Consider the following 26,408-nt stretch of genomic DNA (forward strand, 5'->3'; position numbering starts at 1 on the left):
AAAAAATTGGATGACAGGGAAACTGTAATGATTGACTCAAATTTGTGATTTGACTATAGAGAGAGAAGAATTCTGGGAGCAAATGTGTGATTTCCATGCATTCCAGGACCACCACCATTATACAAGACCCTAAGAATCCAGAACATACGAAGACGTTTACTTTTGACCTGGCATATTGGTCTCACAATGGATTTCAAAAGGATAAAGATGGTGTATTTATTTCAGCTGATCCTGGCGGTAAATTTGCAGGCCAGGTAAATTACTTTAAAATAGCATCAATAGAAGTTTGTTTTTTTTTAAGTGTTAACAATATATTAGTACACTGATTTTTTATGAGGTCCAAAAGTGTAGCTGTTGCCTAAATAATTCTTTAGACACTTAAGTCTGTTATTTTTTTTGATGTATTTACATGTTTCGAAAAAGGAATATTGGTCAAGTCAGTTATATTTTCCTCTCTGATATAAGCAAAATAAGCCAAACTTGTGTGGCACTCGGCATTTGAGAATTTTGCTTTATCGAGTATTTACGATGTGCCATACACTATTCTGCCTGAAAGTTGCTCAGAATTTGGTGTAGGGAGACAGGCAAAAAAGTGCATTCAAATGTTATAGGGTCTATAATAACATATGTGGGATACAATGGGGTACAAAGGAAAAGTGGTCATTTCAATGTGGATAGAGCTCATTAACCTGCATGAATCTATGTGTTTGTAATTTCCACTTTGAAAAAATTTCAACCATAATTTCTCCAAGTATTTTTGGCCTCTCCTTATTCTTTCTATGATTCCAGTTACATGTATGCTTGAGATTTTCTCACAGGTTACTGAGGCTCTGTTCATTTCCTCCCAACCTTTTCTCTCTATTCTTCTTGTCTACCTACTCATCTTTGAAAACTCAGCTCAAAGATTATGCCTTTATTAAACCACCCCTTAAAATACTCTGTCAAATTGAAATCTAACCAAAAAGGTATAACTAATGAGTCAGCTGTGGGAAAATGAAATTATGAAAAACTTAGAGCATGGCAGGAAAAGAGTGGGAGGGAAAAACAAAGAGGAAATGAAATAAGCAGAATACAAATAGCAAGATAGTAGATTTACTGCCAACCATTGGTTATTTTATCAGGTGTAAATAAACATGCCAATTAGATGGTACAGATAATCAGATTTGATAGGAAAAGCTGGATCCAACGATGTCATCTTAAGTGCTTGCATGCTCAGTTGCGTCCCACTCTTTGCAACCCCAAGGGACTGAGGCCGCCAGGCTCCTGTCCAGGGGATTCTCCAGGCAAGAATACTGAAGCGGGCTACCAGTTCCTACTCTAGGGGAATCTTCCTGACCCAGGGACACAATCTCAATCTCCTGTATCTCCTGCACTGGTGGGCAGATTCTTTACCACTGAGCCACTTGGGAAACCCATATTTGTCTGCACAAACACAATTTAAATATAAGTAAATAGATATTCATGTTAACACTAAGAAGAAGAAAACTACAGATGCTATATTTACATCACACAAAGTAGACTTCAGAACAAGAAATATTTCATACACACCATCCTAAGTGGGTATGTACGTATTAACAGAATTTCAAAGTACACAAAGCAGAAGCTGATGGACACTGAAAGAGAAATATTCAAATCTACCATCGATTGGTGACTTCATCACTCCTGAGTAATAGAGCAAATAACCCGAAGTCAATGTTACAGATGACCAGAACAATATTATCAACCTAACTGACAACTATAGAACAATTTTGCTACCCTCCGTTCAACCACAGCACTACACACTTTTTTTCAAGTGAGCATGGAACTTTATGGTAAATTATATTCCGGATCATAAAACTAGTCCCAATAGATGTGAGATATCTGAAATCATACAAAGTATCTTCTCTGACCACAATGGAATTAAACTAGAAAGGAATGACTGAAAGTTATTAGGAAACTCCACTAATATTTAGAAAATGACAGTCTTCTAAATAATCCATAGGTCAGGGAATAAAGAATACAGGAAATTAGTAAGTATTTTGAACTGAATGAAAATCAAAACATTTATCAAAATTTGTGGGATGCAGCCAAATCAGGGCTTTTTAGAGCATTAAGTGATTATATTAGAGAACAATCTCAAATCAACAGTCTAGGTTCCTCCACCTAAGAATTTAGAAAAATAAAAGTATAGAAAAAGCAAGAAAGGGATTAAAAAAGACTAATATAACACAGTAAAATAATAGAGAAAAATCAATGAAACCAAAACCTGGGAGAAAGGAGAAAAGACGCAAAGTATGAAGATGAGAAATGAAACAGACGTTGCTACATATCTTATGGACATTAAAAAATAATAAGAGAATATTATTAACAACTTAATGCCAATAAATTTAACAACATAGATGAAATGGATGCAATCTACTGAAGTCCACACAAAATTAGACAACTCAAGTATCCCTATATCTATTAAAGAAATTTAAACCTAAGCCCAGATGACTTTTCTGTGAATTCTACTAAAGGAAGAAATAATGATAATTCTGAAAAAAAGAAAAAATCTTGTAGATGATAGAAGGACCATTCATTTTTGAAGCCAATATTACACCAAAACCCAACCAAATACTACAAAAACCACTACAGATCAATACCCTTCTTCATGAACATAGACACAAACATTAACAAAATTTTAGCAAATAGAATCCAACAGTATGTATTTTAAAATGCATCATTATAAAATGGGACTTAATATCAGCTTAACATATAAATATATCAATGTAATTCATCATATGAACAGAACCAGGAGGGGAAAAAATGTATGATCAGATGCAGAAAAAGCAATTGATGAAATTCAACACCCAGTCATGATAAAAACTCTCAGCAAATTTAAAATAGGAGGGAGCCTCTTAGAAGTGGAACTTCCCCCAAATACATAAGTAACATCACATTTGATGGTGAAACACTGAATGTGTTGCCCCTCAGAATGGGGACAAGGCAAGAAGGTTCAATCTCATTATTTCTATATAACATCCACTGCAGGCCCCAGCCAGGGCAATAAGGCAATTAATAGGGAATGAATGATATGGCAAGAATACACAGAAGAACTGTACAAAAAAGATCTTCACGACCCAGATAATCATGAAGGTGTGATCACTCACATTCACCTGGAGCCAGACATCCTGGAATGTGAAATCAGGTGGGCCTTCGGAAGCATCATGATGAATAAAGCTAGTGGAGGTGATGGCATTGCAGTGGAGCTATTTCAAATCCTGAAAGATGATGCTGTGAAAGTGGTGCACTCAATATGCCAGCACATTTGGAAAACTCAGCAGTGGCCACAGGACTGGAAAAGGTCAGTTTTCATTCCAATCCCAAAGAAAGGCAATGCCAAAGAATGCTCAAACTGCTGCACAATTGCACTCATCTCACATGCTAGTAAAGTAATGCTCAAAATTCTCCAAGCCAGGCTTTAGCAATACGTGAACCGTGAAATTCCAGATGTTCAAGCTGGTTTTAGAAAAGGCAGAGGAACCAGAGATCAAATTGTCAACATCCGCTGGATCATCAAAAAAGCAAGATAGTTCCAGGAAAACATCTATTTCTACTTTATTGACTATGCCAAACCCTTTGACTGTGTGGATCACAATAAACTGTGGAAAATTCTGAAAGAGATGGGAATACCAGACCACCTGACCTGCCTCTTGAGAAATCTGTATGCAGGTCAGGAAGCAACAGTTAGAACTGGACATGGAACAACAGACTGGTTCCAAATAGGAAAAGGAGTACGTCAAGGCTGTATATTGTCACTCTGCTTATTTAACTTCTATGCAGAGTACATCATGAGAAATGCTGGACTGGAAGAAACACAAGCTGGAATCAAGATTGCCAGGAGAAATATCAATAACCTCAGATATGCAGATGACACCACTCTTATGATAGAAACTGAAGAGGAACTAAAAAGCCTCTTGATGAAAGTGAAAGTGGAGAGTGGAGAAGCTGGCTTAAAGCTCAACATTCAGAAAACGAAGATCATGGTATCTGGTCCCATCACTTCATGGGAAATAGATGGGGAAACAGTGGAAACAGTATCAGACTTTATTTTGGGGGGCTCCAAAATCACTGCAGATGGTGACTGCAGCCATGAAATTAAAAGACACTTACTCCTTGGAAGAAAAGGTAGGACCAACCTAGATAGTATATTCAAAAGCAGAGACATTACTTTGCCAACTAAGGTCCGTCTAGTCAAGGCTATGGTTTATTCCAGTCGTCATGTATGGATGTGAGAGTTGGACTGTGAAGGAGGCTGAGCGCCAAAGAATTGATGCTTTTGAACTGTGATGTTGGAGAAGACTCTTGAGAGTCCCTTGGACTGCAAGGAGATTCAACCAGTCCATTCTGAAGATCAGCCCTGGGATTTCTTTGGAAGGAATGATGCTAAAGCTGAAACTCCAGTACTTTGGCCACCTCATGCGAAGAGTTGACTCATTGGAAAAGACTCTGATGCTGGGAGGGATTAGGGGCAGGAGGAGGAGGGGACGACAGAGGGTGAGATGGCTGGATGTCATCACGGACTCGATGGACGTGAGTCTGAGTGAACTCTGGGAGTTGGTGATGGACAGGGAGGCCTGGCGTGCTGCGATTCATGGGGTTGCAAAGAGTCGGACATGATTGAGCGACTGAACTGACCTGAATTGTAAGTAAGATTGTGAAATATTTACAGCAACATCAAAACCATGAAATAGTTGGTTAAATTTACAAAATCTATGCAAAATCTGTGCACTATAAAAACATTAAGAAGAGGAAGACAAATCAGAAGACTCAACATTATTAAGAGGTCATATTGATCAACAGATTCAAAAAAATCTCAATCAAAATGCCAATGGTAACTTTTTACAGAAATGATACTATTTCAATAATTTACATGGAATTGTAAAGGACTTACAGTAGCCAACATTAATTATGAAGAACTGAAACCGACAGATCTACAATAATCAAAGCAATGGATAAAGAAAATGTGTGTGTGTATATATATATATATATGCAGTTCTGTGCTTAGTCACTCAGTCATGTCCAACTCTTTGCAACCTCATGAACTGTAGCCCACCAGGCTCCTCTGTCCATAGGATTCTCCAGGCAAGAATCCTGGAGTGAGTTGTCATGCCCTCCTCCAGGGGATCTTCCCAACCCAGGGATCGAAGCTGGGTCTCCCACATTGCAAGCAGATTCTTTCCATATGAGCCACCAAGAAATATCTATGTATGTATACATACATATATAGACAATAGAATATCATTCAGCCATTAAAAAGAAGGAAATGCCACCAACAACATGGATGGGCCTTGGGGACATTATGCTAAATAAAATAAGTTGGACAGAGAAAGAAATACTAAATGTGGAATATTTTTAAAAATGAACATGATAACAGAGAACAGATTGGTGGTTTCCAGAGGCAGGGGGTTAGTGTTCCGGGTTGGAGCTGAGCAGGGTGAGACTGGTATATGGGTGAAAATGGAGAAGATCATCAAAAGTTACAAACTTCCAGTAAGATAAACAAGTCCTAGAGATGTGATGTATAGCATGGTGATTATACAGGTGCTTTGCTTTATTACACTTTTCAGATACAGTATTTGGGCATTTTGTTTTTGTTTTCACTAATTGAAGATTTCTGGCAGTCCTGAATCAAGCAAGCCTAAGTCAATTGGTGCCACTTTTCCAACATTGCTCACTTCATGTCTCTGTGTCACATTTTAGTAACTTTCCCAAATATTTAAGACTTTTTCTTTCTATTTCTCATAGTAATCTGTGATCAGTGATCTCTGATGATACTATTGCAAAAAGATTATGACTCCTTGAAGACTCAGATGATGGGTGGCATTTTTGAGCAGTAAGATATTTTTAAATGGATATATCCATTGGTTTTTTTTAGATGTCATGCTATTACACACTTAATAAATTACAGTATAGTGTAAACATAACTTTTATGTTATGCACTGAAAAACCAAAAACATTGTGTGACTCACGTTACTGCATTACTTTCTTTATTGTGATGGTTTGGGACTGAACCCACAGTATCTCTGAGGTATGCCTGGAGTTAACAATCCAACATTGTATATTCGAAGGTTGCTAAGAGAGTAGATCTTAAATGTTCTCACTGAAGAAAAAAAATGTTTAACTCTGTGAAGTAATGGGTGTGAATTTTTGGTAATAATTTCTCAATAAATACATGTATCAAGTCATTATGCTATACATTTGAAACCATTTAATGTTATGTGTCAATTCTATCTCAGTTTTTAAAAGACAGTTTTAAAAGACTGCAAGAATTGTGATAGTTGACCTTGAACTTCAAGCGGTCTACTCGACCATGGAACATGTCCAGGGAAACCACAAACCACTTTTAACACATTCAATCAGTCACAGCACCTTCTCCATACACTGCATAATTTTTTTTCTTGAAATAATATGCACAATATGCCAAAATGTTGCTTTTATTTTTTCTATCTTCAATATTAAAATGGTTATACAAAAATTCACCAATTTCTGATAAGTTTTTCTAAATGTACACTGAGATGACAGCTGTCACAATGCAATGTAACAAAATTGTTTCAAATGAAGTTAAAAACTATTAAGGGCTACTACCACCATCTTTCAGAAAAAAACAAATGAACACTTTGGTCAACCCAATAGAAAACACTTTGGCTGGTCTGTGTCCCTTGGAGCCTTGAAATTTTTGTCTAATGGCTGAATTTTAAAGACCTAGTCCATGTTTTGTAAAATACACAAGTCCATTACTGACGGGTACTAGCTGGTTGAAGATCTGTGGTGATCCCACGGTGATCAGTATCTTCCAAACTGACAAATCCTTTTTTGGTTTCCAGCTTTATTCCATTGGTTCTAAGACAGCATCTGAGTTATAGTTCAAGTAAGTTGAATGATACTAAATAAGGTGGAACTCATCAAAACCAGAATGTTAGATTTTAAAAGTACTGTGAAAAGTCTGTGCTGAACATAATACCTGCAATTTTCTTTCCAGAAGGAGGTTTTTCATGATCTTGGCAGGGGAATTCTGGACAGTGCTTGGCAAGGCTATAATACTACTCTCTTGGCCTATGGGCAGACTGGCTCTGGAAAAAGCTATTCCATGATTGGGTTTGGTGCAAACAAGGGTATCATTCCAAATGTGTGCGAAGAGCTATTTCAAGCAATTGAGAACCGGGACAAAAATCAAGAATACCAGGTATGTATTATCGCTTCTTTAAGGAAAAAAAATTGTTTTAATTTTGGAAATTCCTTGCCCCCAGTGGAAGTTATCAGCATATCTATTTCAGGATAATGTTAATTTTCCATACCAAAATCCTTACATCATTACAAAATCAAATAAAATGTTGACTTTTTGTGGTTCTATGAAGGCAAACCCAGGAAAATATTTTTTAAAGGCACTTTGAGAGACATCTTAAATGATGACAATAACAAGAGACCACTGTGGAGTTTTATAACACAAAACCCTAGCCAGCTCAAGTTTCTGGTTCCCTTTGCTCCCCTCTTCTATCAAGGTGTGTTCTCCTCTTAATTTATTTTTATTTCTAAATTAAGAATATTATCTTGCTTCTTAATTGTCCTAACATAGCTTCTTACTTTCCCTAGAAGGTGAAATACCTGTACACGGATGAAAGAAACTGATGAAGACACAAATAAATGGATACACAGCCCATGTTCATGAGTTGGAAGAATTAATATTATTTAAATGCCCATACCACTCAAATTTATCTACGGATTCAACACAATTCCTATCAAAAGTCTAATGGCAAATTTCACAGAAGTAGAATAATTCTAAAATTTGTATAGAATTGCAAAAGATCCCAAATAGTCAAAACAATCTTGAGAAAGAAGAACAAAGCTGAAAGCATCACACTCCCTTGTTTCAAACTATGCTACAAAACTATATGATCAAAAAAGTATGATACTAACAAAGAAGGACCTGCTGTATAGCATATGGAACTCTGCTCTATGTTATGTGGCCTCCTGGATGGGAGGGGAGTTTGGGGAGAATGGATACATGTATATGCACAACTGAGTTCCTCTCTGTTCATCTGAAACTATGACCACATTATTAATCAGCTACATTGCTGCTGCTGCTAAGTTGCTTCAGTCATGTCCGACTGTGCGACCCCATAGACGGCAGCCCACCAGGCTCCCCCATCCCTGGGATTCTCCAGGCAAGAACACTGGAGTGGGTTGCTGTTTCCTTCTCCAATGCATGAAGGTGAAAAGTGAAAGCGAAGTCACTCAGTCGTGTCTGACTCTTAGCGACCCCATGGACTGTAGCCTACCAGGCTCCTCCATCCATGGGATTTTCCAGGCAAGAGTACTGGAGTGGGATGCCATTGCCTTCTCCGATTAATCAGCTATACCCTAGTACAAAACAAAAAGTTTTTTAAAAGCGAAAAATAATACAGTATTCTTTAATGTCAATTACTCACTTTTTCAAGTGTTTTTTATGAAGTCTGCTCTGATTTTATCTTTTTCTTTCAATGGTAGGCTTTTAAATAATTTCTCTGGAATTATATTTTCAAATATCTAGGAATTCATTCAATTTTTAAATTAAAAAAAAAAGTATGATACTGGTACAAAAATAGACACAGAGATCAATAGAACAAAACTGAGAGCCCAGAAATCAACTCATGCATACATGGATGATTAATTTACGAGAAAGGAGTGAAGAACATGCAGTGAGAAAAGGAGAATCTGTTCAATAAGCAGTGTTGGGAAAATTGGCTAGTCACATGCAAAAGAATGAAACTAGACCACTATCTTACATCATAGGGTTTTCCTGGTGGCTCAGATGGTAAAGAGTTTGCCTGTGATGCAGGAGACCCAGGTTCAATTCCTGGGTCGGGAAGATCCCCTGGAGAAGGAAGTGGCAACTCACTCCAGTATTCCTGCCTGGAAAATTCCATGGACAGAGGAGCCTGGCAGGCTACGGTCCATGGGGTTGCAAAGAGTCGAACATGACCGAGTGACTAACACTGCACTTCATCTTATACCATACACAAGATTAACTTAATATGTATTAAATACCTGAATGTAAGACTTGAAACCATTCAATTTCTAGAAGAAAGCATAGGCAATAATCACATTGAAATCAGTCTTAGCAGTGTTTTTGTGGCTCTGACTCAAAAGTAAGGGAAAGAGAAGCAAAAATAAACAAATGGGATCGATAAAATGAAAAATCTTTTGCACAGAGAAAGAAACCATCATTAAAATGAAAAGGCAGCCTATTGAATGGGAGAAGATATTTGCAAATCGTACATCCGATAAGAGGTCAATTTTCAAAATATATAAAGAACATATACAACTCAACAGCAAAAAAACAAACAACCCAATTTAAAAATGGGCAGAGGACCTGAATAAGCACTTATCCAAAGAAGATATACAGATGACCAATAGGGACATGAAAAGATGTTCAACATCACTAATTATTAGGAAAATGAAGCTCAAAACCACAATGAGATATTGTTACCAAAAGTGGGCTAACTGCTCGCTGCTCAAAAGCCAAAATAGACGACTGCACAATTTTTTTTTTCTTTTATCTTCATGAAGTGAAGTGAAATGAAAGTCGCTTAGTCGTGTCTGACTCTTTGCGACCCCATGGACTATACAGTCCATGGAATTCTCCAGGCCATAATCCTGCAGTGGGTAGCCTTTTCCTTCTCCAGGGGATCTTCCCAGGGAACGAACCCAGGTCTCCTGCATTGCAGGCTGATTCTTTACCAGCTGAGCCACAAAGGAAGCCCCAAAACACTGGAGTGGGTAGCCTATCCCTTCTCCAGTGGATCTTCCAGACCCAGGAATCAAGCCAGGGTCTCCAGCATTGCAGGCGATTCTTTACCAACTGAGCTATGAGGGAAGCCCGTTTATCTTCTAATTTGTTTAATTGGTTGATCCACAGCCTGTTTATATATTTACCTTTACTAGTGGGATTTTTCATTTCCTATTGATTCTTACTTGTAGCCTTTTCTTTTTCCACTTAGAGAAGACCTATTAACGTTGCTTTTAGGGTTGACTTAGTATTGATAAATTCTTAGTGTTTGCTTGTCTGGGAAGTTCTGGAAATGGAGGGGCTAAGGTCAGAGCCAGGTGTGAGCTGAGGCTTCTCCTCTGCTCAGTGGCTGTCACTGCCCAGTAGGGGGCGGCGTCGAGTCCCAGGTGGCCAGAGCAGAAGCCTAGAGGGTTGGGTCCCAGACGGCTCCTGCGTTCTCAGTGTGTGTTCTTCCCCCTCCCGGCACCAGCCCCCTTACCCCCAGAGGGCAGCAGTGCCGAGACAAGATGGGGTGGAGTGGTTGCTGTCTCTGGCTGGGGGCGGGGCACGCCAGGGCAGTTTCAGGAAACTGAGCAGAGTCCCCTGCAGGTTTAATCTGTCTTCTGTGCCTTGTTTCTGGAGTGAGCAAGTGTGGGCACATTCTTAGCTGTGGACTCTAGGTTGATTACAGCCCTCTGTTAGTCCCACTGGTTTCCGGCCCCGCTAGGGGGACTCATCCTCCTGGTGACAGATCCCGGGCTGGGTTGCCCATTGTGTTTTCATACCTCTCACTCCCTTCAAGCCTGCAATATCTCTCCTCTTCTGTGTCCCTCCCGGGGAGCAGACCCCAAACTGATTCCTTCTCTTCCTTTCCTACCTAATTCTGTGTGGATCTCCTCTACAGCCTTGGTTGTGTAAGTCTTTCAGCCAGTTTCCAACTAAATTTTGGTGAGAATTGCTCTACTTGTAGATGTGTTACTGATGTGTAAGTGGAGGGAAGTAAGCTTCATATCCTCCTATTCTACCATTTTGACCTTCCCTCCCATTTGTTCATTTTAAAACTGTGATGCTCTCTGAAGCTAGCTGGAAGTTCTTGGGAGGTGGGATTTGACTGGCAAGACTCACCACAGGGTGACTAACAGACAAGCCAGCTTTTCCCAAAGAGGGTATAGTGGCTGCGAAATGTCAGTATTTCAGAGCCTTTTCTCTAGACTAGAGTCACTGAGTTTCCTCCAAGCTTCTGTTTAGGAGGTAGGAGATTGGCTAACGTTGCTCCAAATGCATGGTAGGGTAAAGATCAATCTTTTTCTCTGCGTATGTTCAGATTGGAGAGTGAACAATAAGGAAAAAGCTTTTTTTTTCCTGTTCACAATCAAGACCAACACACACACACACTTTGGTATCTGTTTTTAGTTTATGTTAAGAACTTCCTCCATGTCATTAAAATTATTTCAGAATCTCATATTGCATGTGACGCTGAGTGTCACTATTTTAATATTTAGCTTTTTCCTTTATTGCACATTTATGTTGTTTCCATAGTCCTTTTTTTTTTTTCTCCCAAAGTTTCAAGAGAATCTTAATTTACTTTATGCTCTTTCCTATATAGGTTACATTCAGCATGCTGGAAATTTACAACGAACAGGTAACAACGATTACATTTTTTGACAGACAATTCTAAGTGATTCTCTGCAGCTTACAAAATGGCAGGGGCTCCCCCTCATCCATCCTACCTGTTAGCCTGGCATTGGCTATCCAGCCCTAACCTACCTCATTTTAGCTAGGTGCCGCTTCATCTTATGTCCTTCTGTCTCTACACACTCCTTGCATCAGCCACATAGAACCTTTCTCCCTTTCCACAATATGTCCTCTCCTACATCTATCCTTCCTCTGCCTGGAATACCCTTCTTGGTTTCTCTGGTCTTAGAGAAACCACTGAACTTCAAGTCCAGTTCAAATGTCAGCTTATCTATACATCCTAAAGCAGTTGGCTTCAGCATGAGGGTTGGCAAACTTTATCTTCAAAGTACAAACAGGAAGTATTTTAGACTTTGAGGGCCTTGAAGTCTCTATCACAACTACTGTACTCTCCCCTGAGAGAGCAAAAACGGCCACAGCTGAAGTGTGAGTGAAGGGTAAGTGAGCTGTGTACCAATACAACTTTGTTTCTAGACACTGAGGCTTGAATTTCACATAATTTTCATGTGTCACAAAATATTTTTCTTTTGATTTTTTTCAGCCATTTAGCAAATCTGATCGAAGTTGGAATATGGTTTCAGATCCCTGCTCTCTCAGTTACTAGCTTTGTGACTTTGAACAATTACTTTGTCTCAGAGCTCAGATTGCTTATTTATAAAGCAGAGAATTTAAAATAAGACACAACCAGGGACTTCCCTGGTGACCTAGTGGTTAAGACTCCACGCTCCCAATGTAGGAGGCCAGGGTTTGATCTCTGGTCAGGGAACTAGAGCCCACATGTCGCAACTAAAAATCCTGCATGCTGCAGTGAAGGTCACAGATCCCCCAGGCTGCAACTAAGACCCAGCACAGCCAAATAAATAAATATTTTTTAAAATAAATACAATAAACTAGACCACACATTGAGACGTAGTGCTGAGCAAATACTAGTTATTCAGAAAGTCCTTTTTCATTCTACCCTTTCCCTTTGCCCTTATGCTATAAAATTTTATTTCCATATTTATATTTCCAGAACAAAGGATTACACCTTTCTATTTGCAATACTTAGTATAATATTCCCTTTCACTTTTCACTTTCATGCATTGGAGAAGGAAATGGCACCCCACTCCAGTGTTCTTGCCTGGAGAATCCCAGGGACGGGGGAGCCTGGTGGGCTGCCGTCTGTGGGGTTGCACAGAGTTGGACACGACTGAAGCGACTTAGCGGCACCAGCAGTATAACATTTGGTTTAAAATGGATGCCCCTAAGGATTGCTGAATGGATAAATTCACAAAGGTATCTATAATTGTAAGTTTCTTAAGGGCAGTTTCATATCCTAAGATTTCTTATATGACTCCAAGCATTATCCAAAGTCTTGCACTTAATCATTGCTAAATAAACATTGATGGAATAAATCCACCCATGTTTTTCTCTTTATATTAAGGAGAGAAAATATCCATTTTGTTTCTCATATGCTTGCATGAGCCATTTATTATTGTTGAAGGTTGATAGCAAATTCAAATGGGTTGTTATGCTAAGGTCACTGATTAAGTTTCTATTTCTTTCAAAGTGATGGGCCTGGAAGACAGTATGACTCCTTTATTTCATACCAAATAGGCAGCTTCACTTCATTACCAAGTTCAGATGGAAGGAACAGGGAAATGGCATCCTGTTGTGGGCCCCCTACTGATAACCTATTAATGAAGATAATCTCTCTGGAATTTTGTTTTCTCATCTCTAAAATAAGGACATGGACATACTTATAACCTCTTCATGTCTTACCAGCTTGGAGTCTGGTATTTTTCCAGTAGTACTTCAATAGTCTAAGTGAAGTTTATTAGATACTTTTAATATTTCAGACATCATACTAGACTCTGAGGATGAATAAAAGCTAAGATGTGATTTCTCCCATGGAGAAGCTTGGTGGTAGATTTTACATCCTCTCCAGACAGTAATAAAATATATCATGTATGCTGCATGAATGGTAAAAAGGCATAGAAGAGAGACCAACTAATACTACCTGCGATTGTTGGTGGTGTTTGTAAACAGAGGAGTTAGACTGGATCTTGAAAGATGCAATGAGTTTGGTGAGCCAGGAGGAGGGTTGGGGGCATTTTAGGTGGCATGATTAGTACCAGCAAGTCCAGGGACACGTGAAAGCACATGGCGTTTAAGGGAACAGTGAGGGCTCCAGGTAACCAGAGTTAGAGGCATGCAGGCGGGTGAGAATGGGGAAGCATCAGGAGAGGGAGCTAAACATCAGTTGCCAGAAGGCAAAGGCCCTTTGGTAGGCAATGGAGCATCAGCGAACGATTCTAAACAGGGAAATAAGAAAGTCAGCCTTGGGTTTAGAAGATCTCTCTAGCAGCAGAGTGAAGTTGTATTTGAAGAAGTGCCAGAGAGAGGCAGAGCTAGGAGAGTCCCATAGGGGCTGAAGTGAGTGAGGAAGGTCTCATCATTGACTCAGTCTCCAGGTACTACCTGGAGAGTCCAGTGCCAGGAACTGCCCTCATCTCTGGGCCCTCACACTTCCATTCTATCTGGTTAAATCTACTTAGCTTTTTTTTTTTCTAATGAGCCCTATTCAGACGTATCTTCAGCCTTAGATGCCACTTCTTAACAATTTATATTGCTCAGTGGAAGTTATAGGAAAGGCTTTCTAGCTAAGGCAGAAGTTGTCACCATTTCAATGTCTTCCTATCTCTGGCTCTTCTGTCCACTGTCCTAACTTTTCTTGCCTGAATTCAATCTGTGTGTGATCTTGCCTCTGTTGCAGGAAGGGGAACCCTTTCCTGGGCCAAGAGTAGGTTCTTATCTAGCCCTCAGAAAAGAATTATCTGAGAGATACATAGGACAAAGCTAAAGACCTTATTGGGAAAGGGGTGCCTGGGAGGAGAGCAGCAGGGTAAGGGGATCCAGGAGAACTGCTCGGCCACGTGGCTGGCAGTCTTGGGTGTTGTGGTGATGGGTTTAGTTTCCAGGTTGTCTCTGGCCAGACATCTTGCTTGGCCCATATTTGGCCTAACTCAGAGTCCTTCCTTGTGGTGTGAGCATCTCTCAGCTAAGATGGACTCCAGCATGAAGGATTCTGGGAGGTTAGTAAGACATATTATGGGGTGGTGTCTGCTCTCTCCTTTTGGCCCCTCCTGAATTCTCCCAGTTAGTTTTCTGCGCCAGCACCAAGTTCCTTATCAGGAGGGACCTCCTGGTGTGAGACAGCTCATACAAGCGGTTATCATTGTGCCTGGCCGAGGCTGGTGGTTTCTGTCAGTGGTTCCCTAGCAACTTGACTCTAGGACTTAAAGCTACAGAATATTTGAGCTGGGGGAGATCTTAGAAATCATTCAGTCCATTCCCCTCCTCTTATGAGGAAAACCCTGGCAGTGTAGGAGACTCTCCAAAGCTCTCATAGTTTGGAGGCAGAACCAGAAGTAAGAACCCAGGTCAGATTCCCAGCCCAGACCTCACTGCATCATGTAACACCAACTCCCCTCTGCAGAGGCTCAGGCTCTAGCAGGCTCCCATAGCTCGACCTGCTGTGCCCCGGCAGAAGTGGCTTTCTGGGGGGAAATGCAACATGGGTTTTCACCTGAGGCCACGGTCTAAGTGTGACATCACACAAATCTCCAATAATAATAATAATAATAATTTTTTACCTATATTTTTGTGTTAGGTTTGCCTATGGCAAATCCTGTTTGGGTTAGATAAATTTCTTGAAAGTAGAGATTCAGAGTGGTGGCGTTTGTGGCAGCATGATTTAACTGAGGCAGAACATTAGGTACTTTGAATGTTATGAACTTTTAATTAAGTTTCATTTATCACTGTTCTTAGAAAAGTAAGACTTCATTATTTTGTGATACAAAATTTGTGACAATTCAGAAAGAGATCATTTATTTGTGTGTTATCTACAAAGGAGTTGCTAATCAACTGCAAGAGTTAACAAGATTTCTAGGAACATACTTAGGTTAATAAGAGAACAATATTTTCAACCACAAATGCTTTAAAATCACCACTGGGGCTTCCTCAGTGGCTCAGATGGTAGAGAATCTGCCTGCAACACAGGAGACAAGATTCGATCCCTGGGTCAGAAAGATCCCCTGGACAAGGGGATGGCTACCCACTCCAGTATTCTTGCCTGGAGAATTCCATGGGCAGAGGAGTCTGGCAGGCTCCATGTGGTCACAAAGAGTCAGACATAACTGAGCAACTAACGGTTTCACTTTCATTTAAAGTCAGACAACTATAGATACAACTAAATATTTTTTCATGCTACAGAAGCAGTTCCCCCAATATCCTACATGCAATGTATTAAACATTTCTTGTTAACTTAGCTCCGGTTACACTGTTCTCTCCAGAAGCATTTCACTGGGTGCCTACTATGTGTCAGGAGCTATGTTAGGATTTACTAGTCAACTCCCACCCTCAGGGGTTTGCAGGCTGGTTGAACTGCTCTTGTTGTTGTTGTTTACTGGCTCAGTCATGTCCAATTCTGTGCGACCCCATGGACTGTAGCCCACCAGGCTCCTCTGTCCATGGGTTTGTCCAGGCAAGAATACTGGAGTGGGTTGCCATTTCCAGAGGATCCTCTACCACCCAGGGACTGAACCTGTGTCTCCTGCATTGGCAGGCAGATTCTTTACCGTCTGAGTTACCAGGGAAGCCCTGAAGTGCTGTAGGTACTTGAAAATAATAAAACTGAAATCCTTAAAAAAAAACAAAGCTTCTGATTTCACTAACTACAACAGGTTTCTCTATTTTCTTACTTGTCATTTCTCTGTTTCTTACTTATTGTAAGTCATGAGGCTGTCTGGTACCTACAGAACTTTAACATTTATTTATTCATCCAATATATATTTACTGAGCATGTACTATATTCTACGAGGAGCTATAGCAGTGAAGTCAACAAAACTTCGTGCCTTCCTGAAGTTTGTGTTACTTGTTTTACCACAGGTGAGAGATTTGCTATCCAGGATCAAGAAACCTGGAGGGCTAAGAGTAAGGGAGGACCAACAGCTGGGCTTTTATGTGGATGGTCTGAAGTCAGTGCCTTGTGAGAACTATGCCCAGATTGAAAGACTGATGGAACAAGGAGCAAAAATAAGGACCACAGCTTCGACCAACATGAATGCCAGCAGCAGCCGGTCTCACATGATCATCACCATTCAGTTCAAGCAGGTGAGATTCAACTGGATGCCAATGTCCCCACCTCTCACCGAGGGGGTCTGGGGATGTGCTCCCAGTAGCATTATGGGCTGGTGAGTATTATGGAGTTTTTTAGATTTGATCTATGGATTAAGACAGCTATTTCTGAACACAGACTATAGGGTCAGAAGCAGGAGAAAGTAAGACACTTGTCTTTTCCTGCCTCCCTACTGCCACATCCATGCCCCACTCTGGCCTAAGTGATCCCATTACCGATAGAAGGTCACTAGTAAGGTCCCAGAAATGCCTGTAGGGCTAAAGGCTATTTTCCCTCAAGTAAATTACATACGTTGAGAAACATGTTTTGACCCCCAATTTGATGAAATTGTGGAAATAGGAGAGTAAGTCTGTGGTTTGTCACGGAGAATTCCTTGTAACAGTCCTTCCATGCATCACCAATATAATCATGGTCAGCTTTCAGGTCCATGAGCCTAGAGGACAACCAGATACTGAAGTGTCTTTCTGAAATTTGCAAGTCCAAGATAAAGCCTTTGAAACCATGTCATCCATGTAATGCTCCACTAGCTAGAATCTTTGATAAGCTAAAGCATACTTTCCTCCTCCATTCTCCTTGGTTGGGAATGATGTAGGGAATGATAGCTATAATTATGGACAATTTGACTCAGAAATGGTTATCATAAAAGCCTGGGTAAGCATGAGAGTTAGCTACAATTTTACCACCTCCTTCTCCTAAGCCACAGCGCTAGTAATAGATAAAATAGTAATAAATGAAGATTGTCCTGTTCTAGCCAGGATCGGTTGAAGAACACTAGACCATGTAGGAATCCATTTACCAGCTCTGAAATCGTGGGAAATAACCTACCATTCCTGAGTCACAGCTTCTTGGTCTGTAAAATGAGACAGTTATCCTCGTAGGAATGCTGGGAAGTTTAGATATTACTTTTTTTTAAGATATTACATTTTAAGCTTTGTATTTATTTTATTTTTTGCTGGGCTGGATCTTCGTTGCTCTGCAGGCTTTTCTCTAGTTGCAATGAGCAGGATCTACTCTCTAGTTAGCACGCAGGCTTCTCATTGAGATGGCTTCTCTTGCTGTGGACCATGGGCTTAGAGAACAGGCTCAATAGCTGAGGCACATGGGCTTAGTTGCCCCATGACATGTGGGATCTTCCCACACCAGGGTTTAAACCCATGTCTCCTGCACTGGCAGGTAGAATGTTTACCACTAAGCCACCAGGGAAGCCCAAGATACTACGTTTTAAAGAACTCTGTAAACTTCCCTGGTGACTCAGACAGTAAAGAATCCTCCTACCATGCAGGAGATCTGGGTTCTATCCCTGAGTCAGGAAGATCCCCTGAAAAAGGGAATGGCTACCCAACTCCAGTATTCTTGCCTGGAGAATCCCATGGATTAGAGGAGCCTGGCAGACTGCAGTTCATAGGGTCACAAAGGGTTGGACAGGACTGAGCAACTAAGCACACAAGTAAACTTTTAATTATTATTCACTTGATTTTTACAATGTAGGTAAGATGTTACATTGATAGACTTTATATGAATATAACATTCACTTTATATGAATGTAACATTCACTCTATATTCATAGACTTTGTATGTACTATATAATTAATATAAAGTGTTACATTCATAGACTTTATATATGGTTTTCTGTGCTATTTTTTAATTTGATATTTTAGGGGTGGGAGACAAAATTAACTGGATGTAAACGAGCATACTCTGTTTATTGGTGTCAGTAGCAATATTATCACCTAATAATGTATCCCAGGCATGATTAGAAACATTACATCTATGATACTTTATCTTCATAACATCCCAGTAATATGCTATCATCCCGATTTTACAACTGAGAAAAGTTAAATCACTTGCTCACAGTTACATGACAGCAAGAGAACCTGCAGCATTCTTTCCACTACATGACTACACCATCCTGAACAGCTACTTACTTTGCAGATTTCACAGTATCTTTAAAATATTTATTGATTGGGAAGTGGTTAGGACTCTGCACTTCCACTGAAGGGGGCACGTGTTCAATCCCTATCAGAGAACTAAGATCCCACATGCCACCTGACATGGCCAGAAAAAAAAACACAATGATTACAGAAATATTAGGACAATAATTGGTATCTAATACATAACTGGAAATAATGTTACAGAAGGGAAGGGGCAACTGAGATGTTTGGACCTAATAATGTTATTGTAAAATGTCATTGTAAAGAGGATGGCATTTTAACTTGCAAATTTTATTATATCTTTTTTGAGTGTGAAATACAATTAGAAAAATATTTCAGAATGTAAATGTAAAATAGATTGACTTCTCATGTAGCCTGCTACCTCTCTACTAGCATTACTTGTGGTGCTTTCCTGCAGGTTTTCCTAGATAAAGACCTCACCAAACTGTCCAGTATTAACTTGGTAGATTTAGCTGGAAGTGAAAGGCAGAAATCTTCAGGATCAGAAGGAGACAGACTGCGGGAAGGATCACGCGTTAACCTAAGTTTAACCAATTTAGGAAATGTCATCAGGTAAATAATCAGTGGACGGGTAATTATTTGTGCCATAAAAGTGACTTCAAATATCAAAATTTAGATTAATCATAACCCTTGGTTCATGACCAACTAGCATCATTGGTTTATTTCTGGCCTCTCCTAGATTTTATTTTAAACTAATTAATTGCTTTTAGATGAAATAACAAACACTAATAAAACTACCACCAAATCCAAAAATCAGTTGGAGGTAATCACCATCTTGCTCCCCTTGGAGGTGACCATCATCTTGAATTTTTTGTTTTATGTATGTCCCTCCCTCCCCACTTTCTTTCTCCCCTTCCTTTCTTCCCTCTTTCTTTCTTTTCTTATTTTATCACACGTGAATATTATATTCAGTAGCGCTGATTTTTTAATTTTATAAAAGGGTGAAATATATTATTTTCTGGATCTTGCATTTTAAAAGTTATTTAGATATAAATTAATTATAGTGAAGTGCACAAATCTTAAATGTTCAGCTCAATGGATTTTCATATATGTATATATCTATGTAATTAATGACTAGACTGAGATATAGTACATTTCCAAAACCCAGAAAACCCCCTCATGCCTTCTCTTTGGCTTAATCCCAACAAAAGAAATCAACCTGTTATCAAAGATTTATTTTTGCCTAGCTGTTTTGATTTTCATATAAATGCAATCACTTATATCAGATCATTGTCTTTTATATCTGGCTTCTTTCACTGAGGATTGTTTCTATGGGACTTATCCATGATGTTTTGCTTAGCAATTATTAGTTCTTTTTCATTGTTATGGATTATTTCATTGTAGGAATATACCATTATTTATCCATTCTTCTATTTGATGGGCATTTAGTTTGTTTCCAGGTTTTAACTATTATGAATAAAGTTGTTACAAACATTTTTGTACATATAATTTGGGGAAAATAATTACTCATTTCTCTTTAGTATATACCCAGGAGTATAGTTTGTTTTTAGATTCAACATTATTAACAATATCCATCTATCTAATGTGTGGCTCTAGTTAATTTATTTTCTGTTCTTTTACTAAACATTGTATCTATGAGATTTATCCATATTGTTACAGTAGCACTTGTTACAGCATCCATGTTATTACTTCTTTTTCATTATTATGTAGTCATCCATTGTGGAAATATGCCACAATTTATTCCTTCATTCTCATGTTAATTGTTAATTTGGTTGTTTCTAGGGTTGTTGTTTTGTTTTGGGTTTTTTTTTTTTGTCTTTTACAAATAGTGCTACTATGAACATTCTCATAAAGTCACTGAGTATCAATATACTAAAGGATTTTTTATATCAGCAACTGAAATTATTGTGCTTTATATACAAGGTGTGTGAATACCTAATTTTTCTAGATGGTGATAAATTGTTCTCCAAATTTGTTAGTCCAGTTAACATTCCCAGTGGCAATGTATAACATATCCCATTAATCCACATCTTTTCTAAGGCTTGATGTTGTCAGATTTCTTGACATTTACCAATTAAATGGGCATAAACATACTTTGGGCTTCTGGGATAACTCGGTTGGTAAAGAATCCGCCTGCAATGCAGGAGACCCCAATTCGATTCCTGGGTCGGGAAAATCCCCTGGAGAAGGGATAGGCTACCCACTCCAGTATTCTTGTGCTTCTGTGGTGGTTCAGCTGGTAGAAAATACACTTGCAATGCGGGAGACCTGGGTTTTATCCCTGGGTTGGAGAGATCCCCTGGAGAAGGGAAAGGCCTGGAGAATTCCATGGACTGTACAGTCCACGGGGCCACAAAGAGTCAGAGACGACTGAGCGACTTCCACTTTCAAACACACTTTACTGTGGTCTTGAGAGCCCTGGTTACTAGCAAGCTTGAACAACATTTGATTTCTTTTTTAGCAAAAAAATACCTGTTCTTATGCTTTCCCCTTTATTCTATTTATTTACTGTCTTTTTCATTGATCTGTAGATGTTTTAAACATATTTTTATTACTCTTTTCTCAGGTCTATGTATCATAAGTATCTTCTCCCAGTTAGTAGATTGTGTTTTCACTTTAAAAGATGTCTATTGATGAGCAGAAGTTATGGCGTATGTTTTGCATTTTTTCATTTTCTGTGTGTTTAAGAATATTTGTGCTTAAACCCTGTCTATCTGGAGTTGATTTCTGTGTATAGTGTAAAGTAGGCATCCTTTTCATTACTTTTTCCTTACAGATTATCAATTTTTTTTGTCTCATTTGTTGTTGAATAGTCTGTCCTCTCCCAGTGATCTTCTATGCTACCTCTGTCATATGTCAAAATTCAACATGGTTTTTTTTTTTTAACTATTTCCTGGCTTTTTCATCTGCTCAGTGGTCAAAGTCTAAAAATAATAAATACTTCAACCTGTTCATGGACAATGGACTTCTCAGGTGGTGCAGTGGTAAAGAATCTGCCTGCCAATGCAGAAGATGCCAGAGACACAGGTCAGGAAGATCTTCCACCCCTGGTCAGGAAGATCCCCTGGAGAAGGAAATGGCAATCCACTCCCGTATTCTTGCCTGGAGAATCCCATGGACAGTGAAGCCTGGTGGGCTACAGTCCATGGGGTTGCAAAGAGTTAGACACAGTGAGCAACTGAGCACACACATCCTTGGATAATACGAAGATCTCCATCTTACATATGTCATTGTTGACATATATTCTAATCTTATTCTTTAACCCCCAAATATTATTATTACTGTTTCATACAGTTAGTGTTCATTCACATTTATCTATTTTTAAAATTATTTTTATTCATTCCTTCTTAAACTTCAGAGCTGCTATATAAAATCAGTTTCCTTCTGATTGAAATATTCTCTAGATTTTCCCTAAATGACCATTTGCTGACAGCAACTTTAGTTTTTGTTTGGTTGAAATTTCTTATTTCAATTCATTTTTGAAAGATAATTTTGCTGGGTATATAATTCTAGATAAGTAGTATTTTCTTTCAGCTTATTAATGATACCATTCTACTGTTTTCTGTTGTTGGCCTAATTACTATTCCACTGAAGACAATCTTTTTCCCTATCTGCTTTTAAACTCTTCTTATTTGGTATTCTGCAATTTAATTCTGTTGCAGTTTATTTATCCTGCTTGGAATTTTTTAGTCTCCATAGCTCTATGATAGTGATTTTCATCAACACTAAAAAATTCTCAGTCATTATCTTTCACATATTGATTCTGCATATTTTTTTTTCTCCTTTCTCTCCTGGAACTTCAATTACCCTATTTGAATCTTCTTTTCCTGTCCTCCATGTCTCCTAACCTATCTTTCTGATTTTTCATCTCTGTCTCCAGGCTGCAATCTAGATTTCTTTTTAACTCTCTAGTTCACTAATTCAATTATCACGGTGTCTACTGTTGAACTTAGTTTCATTGAATTAGACAAGGCTGTGGTACATGTGATCAGATTGGCTAGTGTGGGGTTATGCTGTGTGGGGCCACCCATGATGGATGGGTCATGGTGGAGAGGTCTGATAGAATGTGGTCCACTGGAGAAGGGAACAGCAAACCGCTTCAGTATTCTTGCCTTGAGAACCCCATGAAGAATATGAAAAGGCAAAATGATAGGATACTGAAAGAGGAACTCCCCAGGTTGGTAGGTACCCAATATGCTACAGGAGGTCAGTGGAGAAATAACTCCAGAAAGAATGAAGGGATGGAGCCAAAGCAAAAACAATACCCAGCTGCAGATGTGACTGGTTATAGAAGCAAGGTCCAAGGCAGTAAAGAGCACTGTTGCATAGGAACCTGGAATGTTAGGTCCATGAATCAAGGCAAATTGGAAGTGGTCAAACAGGACATGGCAGGAGTGAACATCAACATTTTAGGAATCAGCGAACTATAATGGACTGGAATGAGTGAATTAAACTCAGATGACCATTATATCTACTACTGTGGGCAGGAATCCCTTAGAAGAAATGGAGTAGCCATCATGGTCAACAGAAGAGTCTGAAATGCAGTACTTGGATGCAATCTCAAAAACAACAGAATGATGTCTGTTCGTTTCCAAGGCAAACCATTCACTATCACAGTAATCCAAGCCTATGCCCCGACCAGTAATGCTGAAGAGGCTGAAGGTGAATGGTGCTATGAAGACCTATAAGACCTTCTAGAACTAAACCCCAAAAAGATGTCCTTTTCATTATAGGGGACTGGAATGCGAAAGTAGGAAGTCAAGAAACACCTGGAGTAACAGGCAAATTTGGTCTTGGGGTACGGAATGAAGCAGGGCAAAGGCTAACAGAGTTTTGCCAAGAGAACGCACTGGTCGTAGTAAACACCTTCTTCCAACAACATAAGAGAACTCTACACATGGACATGACCAGGTGGTCAATACCGAAATCAGATTGATTATATTCTTTGCAGCCAAAGATGGAGAAGCTCTATACAGTCAGCAAAAACAAGACTGGGAGCTGACTGTGGCTCAGATCATGAACTCCTTATTGCCAAATTCAGACTTAAATTGAAAAAAGTAGGGAAAACCACTAGACCATCCAGGTATGACCTAAATCAAATCCCTTATGATTATACAGTGGAAGTGAGAAATAGATTTAAGGGACTAGATCTGATAGACAGAGTACCTGATGAACTATGGATGGAGGTTCGTGACATTGTACAGGAGACAGGGATCAAGACCATCCCCAAGAAAAAGAAATTCAAAAATTGCAAAATGGCTGTTTGGGGAGGCCTTACAAATACCTGTGAAAAGAAGAAAAGTGAAAATCAAAGGAGAAAAGGAAAGATATAAGCATCTGAATGCAGAGTGCCAAAGAATAGCAAGGAGAGATAAGAAAGCCTTCCTCAGCAATCAATGCAAAGAAATAGAGGAAAAGAACAGAATGGGAAAGGCTAGAGATCTCTTCAAGAAAATTAGAGATACCAAGGGAACATTTCATGCAAAGATGGGCTCGATAATGGACAGAAATGGTATGGACCTAACAGAAGCAGAAGATATTAAGAGGTGGCAAGAATACACAGAAGAACTATACAAAAAAGAGCTTCATGACCCAGATAATCACGATGGTGTGATCATTCACCTAGAGCCAGACATACTGGAATGTGAAGTCAAGTGGGCCTTAGGAACCATCACTACGAACAAAGCTGGTGGAGGTGATGGAATTCCAGTTGAGCTGAAAAGATGATGCTATGAAAGTGCTTCACTCAATATGCCAGCAAATTTGGAAAACTCAGCAGTGGCCACAGGACTGGAAAAGGTCAGTTTTCATTCCAATCCCAAAGAAAGGCCATGCCAAAGAATGCTCAAACTACCGCACAATTGCACTCATCTCACATGCTAGTAAAGTAATGCTCAAAATTCTCCAAGCCAGGCTTCAGCAATACGTGAACCGTGAACTTGCAGATGTTCAAGCTGGTTTTAGAAAAGGCAGAGGAACCAGAGATCAAATTGCCAACATCTGCTGGATCATGGAAAAAGCAAGAGAGTTCTAGAAAAACATCTATTTCTGCTTTAGTGACTATGCCAAAGCATTTGTGTGGATCACAATAAACTGTGGAAAGTTCTGAAAGAGTTAGGAATACCAGATCACCTGACCTGCCTCTTGAGAAACCTATATGCCGGTCAGGAAGCAACAGTTAGAACTGGACATGGAACAACAGACTGGTTCCAAATAGGAAAAGGAGTATGTCAAGGCTGTATATTGTCACCCTGTTTATTTAACTTACATGCAGAGTACATCATGCGAAACTCTGGACTGGAAGAAACACAAGCTGGAATCAAGATTGCTGGGAGAAATATCAATAACCTCAGATATGCAGATGACACCACCCTTATGGCAGAAAGTGAAGAGGAACTAAAAAGCCTCTTGATGAAAGTGAAAGAGGAGAGTGAAAAAGTCGGCTTAAAGCTCAACATTCAGAAAAAGAAGATCATGGCATCATGGCAAATAGATGGGGAAACAGTAGAAACAGTGTCAGACTTTATTTTTCTGGACTTCAAAATCACTGCAGATGGTGACTGCAGCCATGAAATTAAAAGACGCTTACTCCTTGGAAGAAGAGTTATGACCAACCTGGATAGCATATTCAAAAGCAGAGACATTACTTTGCCAAAAAAGCTCAGTCTAGTCAAGGCTATGGTTTTCCAGTGGTCATGTATGGATGTGAGAGTTGGACTATGAAGAAAGCTGAGCACCGAAGAATTGATGCTTTTGAATTGTGGTATTGAAAAAGACTCTTGAGAGTCCCTTGAACTGCAAGGAGATTCAACCAGTCCATTCTAAAGGAGACCAGTCCTGGATGTTCATTGGAAGGACTGATGCTAAGGCTGAAACTCCAGTACTTTGGCCACCTGATGCGAAGAGTTGACTCATTGGAAAAGACCCTGATGCTGGGAGGGTTTGGGGGCAGGGGGAGACTGGGACGACCGAGGATGAGATGGCTGGATGGCATCACTGACTCAATTCACATGAGTTTGGGTGAACCCCTGGAGTTGGTGATGGACAAGGAAGCCTGGCGTGCTGCGATTCATGGGGTTGCAAAGAGTCGGACACGACTGAGCGATTGAACTGAACTGAACTGAACTGAACTAAACTGTTGAACTTATCCATAGGGTTTTAAATTTCAATTGCTGTATCTAAACCTTTCTAGATGATCATTTTGTTTCTTTTCTAAACCTGGTAGCTTAATTTTTTGGATTTCTTTTCTTTGTTTGTGGTTATAATTTATCAGAGATGGGATTTCCTCCCTCTTCCCCACTCTCTTCAATGCCAACACCGCTTCCTCTGAAGTACCCTGAGTGACATTTACTTCTCATTCACTCTTACTTGATTCTGTAGCCTATCAGGTCCTAACTGTATGAGATCTTCCTAAAGCAGTATGAGAGAAAGACCAGAAAGCACTTAAATCTGCTCCCTATTCCTGTCTCCACACTGCTAGCCTACCACCCTCTCCCTCAGGTCAAAACCCTTCTCTGTACACACACAAAAAGACCTTTCTATGCAGGCTCTGCATTTTCCTCCCAAGGTTTACTGTATTAGGGCCCCAGATCTGGGCCTCCCTCTCTGTTATTGTTTCCCCGGGGTTGACCTTGGAGAGGGAGCCAGCTGCTTCTATCTTGCAATATGCCAGTATCCTTGTACAGAAGGTATATCAACTATTGGATGTTCCTCCATGTCTGGTATATGGGGTTGTCAAGGATATTTGAGGAGTGTTTCTGACTCATCCACAAAGAGGCAGATTTCTTTTTGATATGTTTAAAACTTTCTGTTGTTTTTTATTTCTTTTTCACTTAGTGCTCTGGCTGATGCCACC

At 39.6% G+C, this 26,408-nt stretch overlaps 1 protein-coding gene across 1 annotated transcript in view; it reads left to right on the top strand.

The window, feature by feature from the left end:
• The window catches only part of LOC138415818 (kinesin-like protein KIF28P), a 69,864-nt gene that overhangs the window by 7,947 nt on the left and 35,509 nt on the right, over positions 1-26,408 (top strand). The window contains exons 2-6 of the mRNA XM_069544371.1: positions 60-254; positions 7,001-7,204; positions 11,373-11,408; positions 16,391-16,615; positions 18,990-19,144. Coding sequence (XP_069400472.1) covers positions 60-254; positions 7,001-7,204; positions 11,373-11,408; positions 16,391-16,615; positions 18,990-19,144 — 815 coding nt within the window. The remainder of the gene's footprint in view (positions 1-59; positions 255-7,000; positions 7,205-11,372; positions 11,409-16,390; positions 16,616-18,989; positions 19,145-26,408) is intronic.

The sequence above is a fragment of the Ovis canadensis genome, chromosome 12 (genome assembly GCF_042477335.2).
Source record: "Ovis canadensis isolate MfBH-ARS-UI-01 breed Bighorn chromosome 12, ARS-UI_OviCan_v2, whole genome shotgun sequence".
In the NCBI taxonomy this organism is placed as follows: Eukaryota; Metazoa; Chordata; class Mammalia; order Artiodactyla; family Bovidae; genus Ovis; species Ovis canadensis.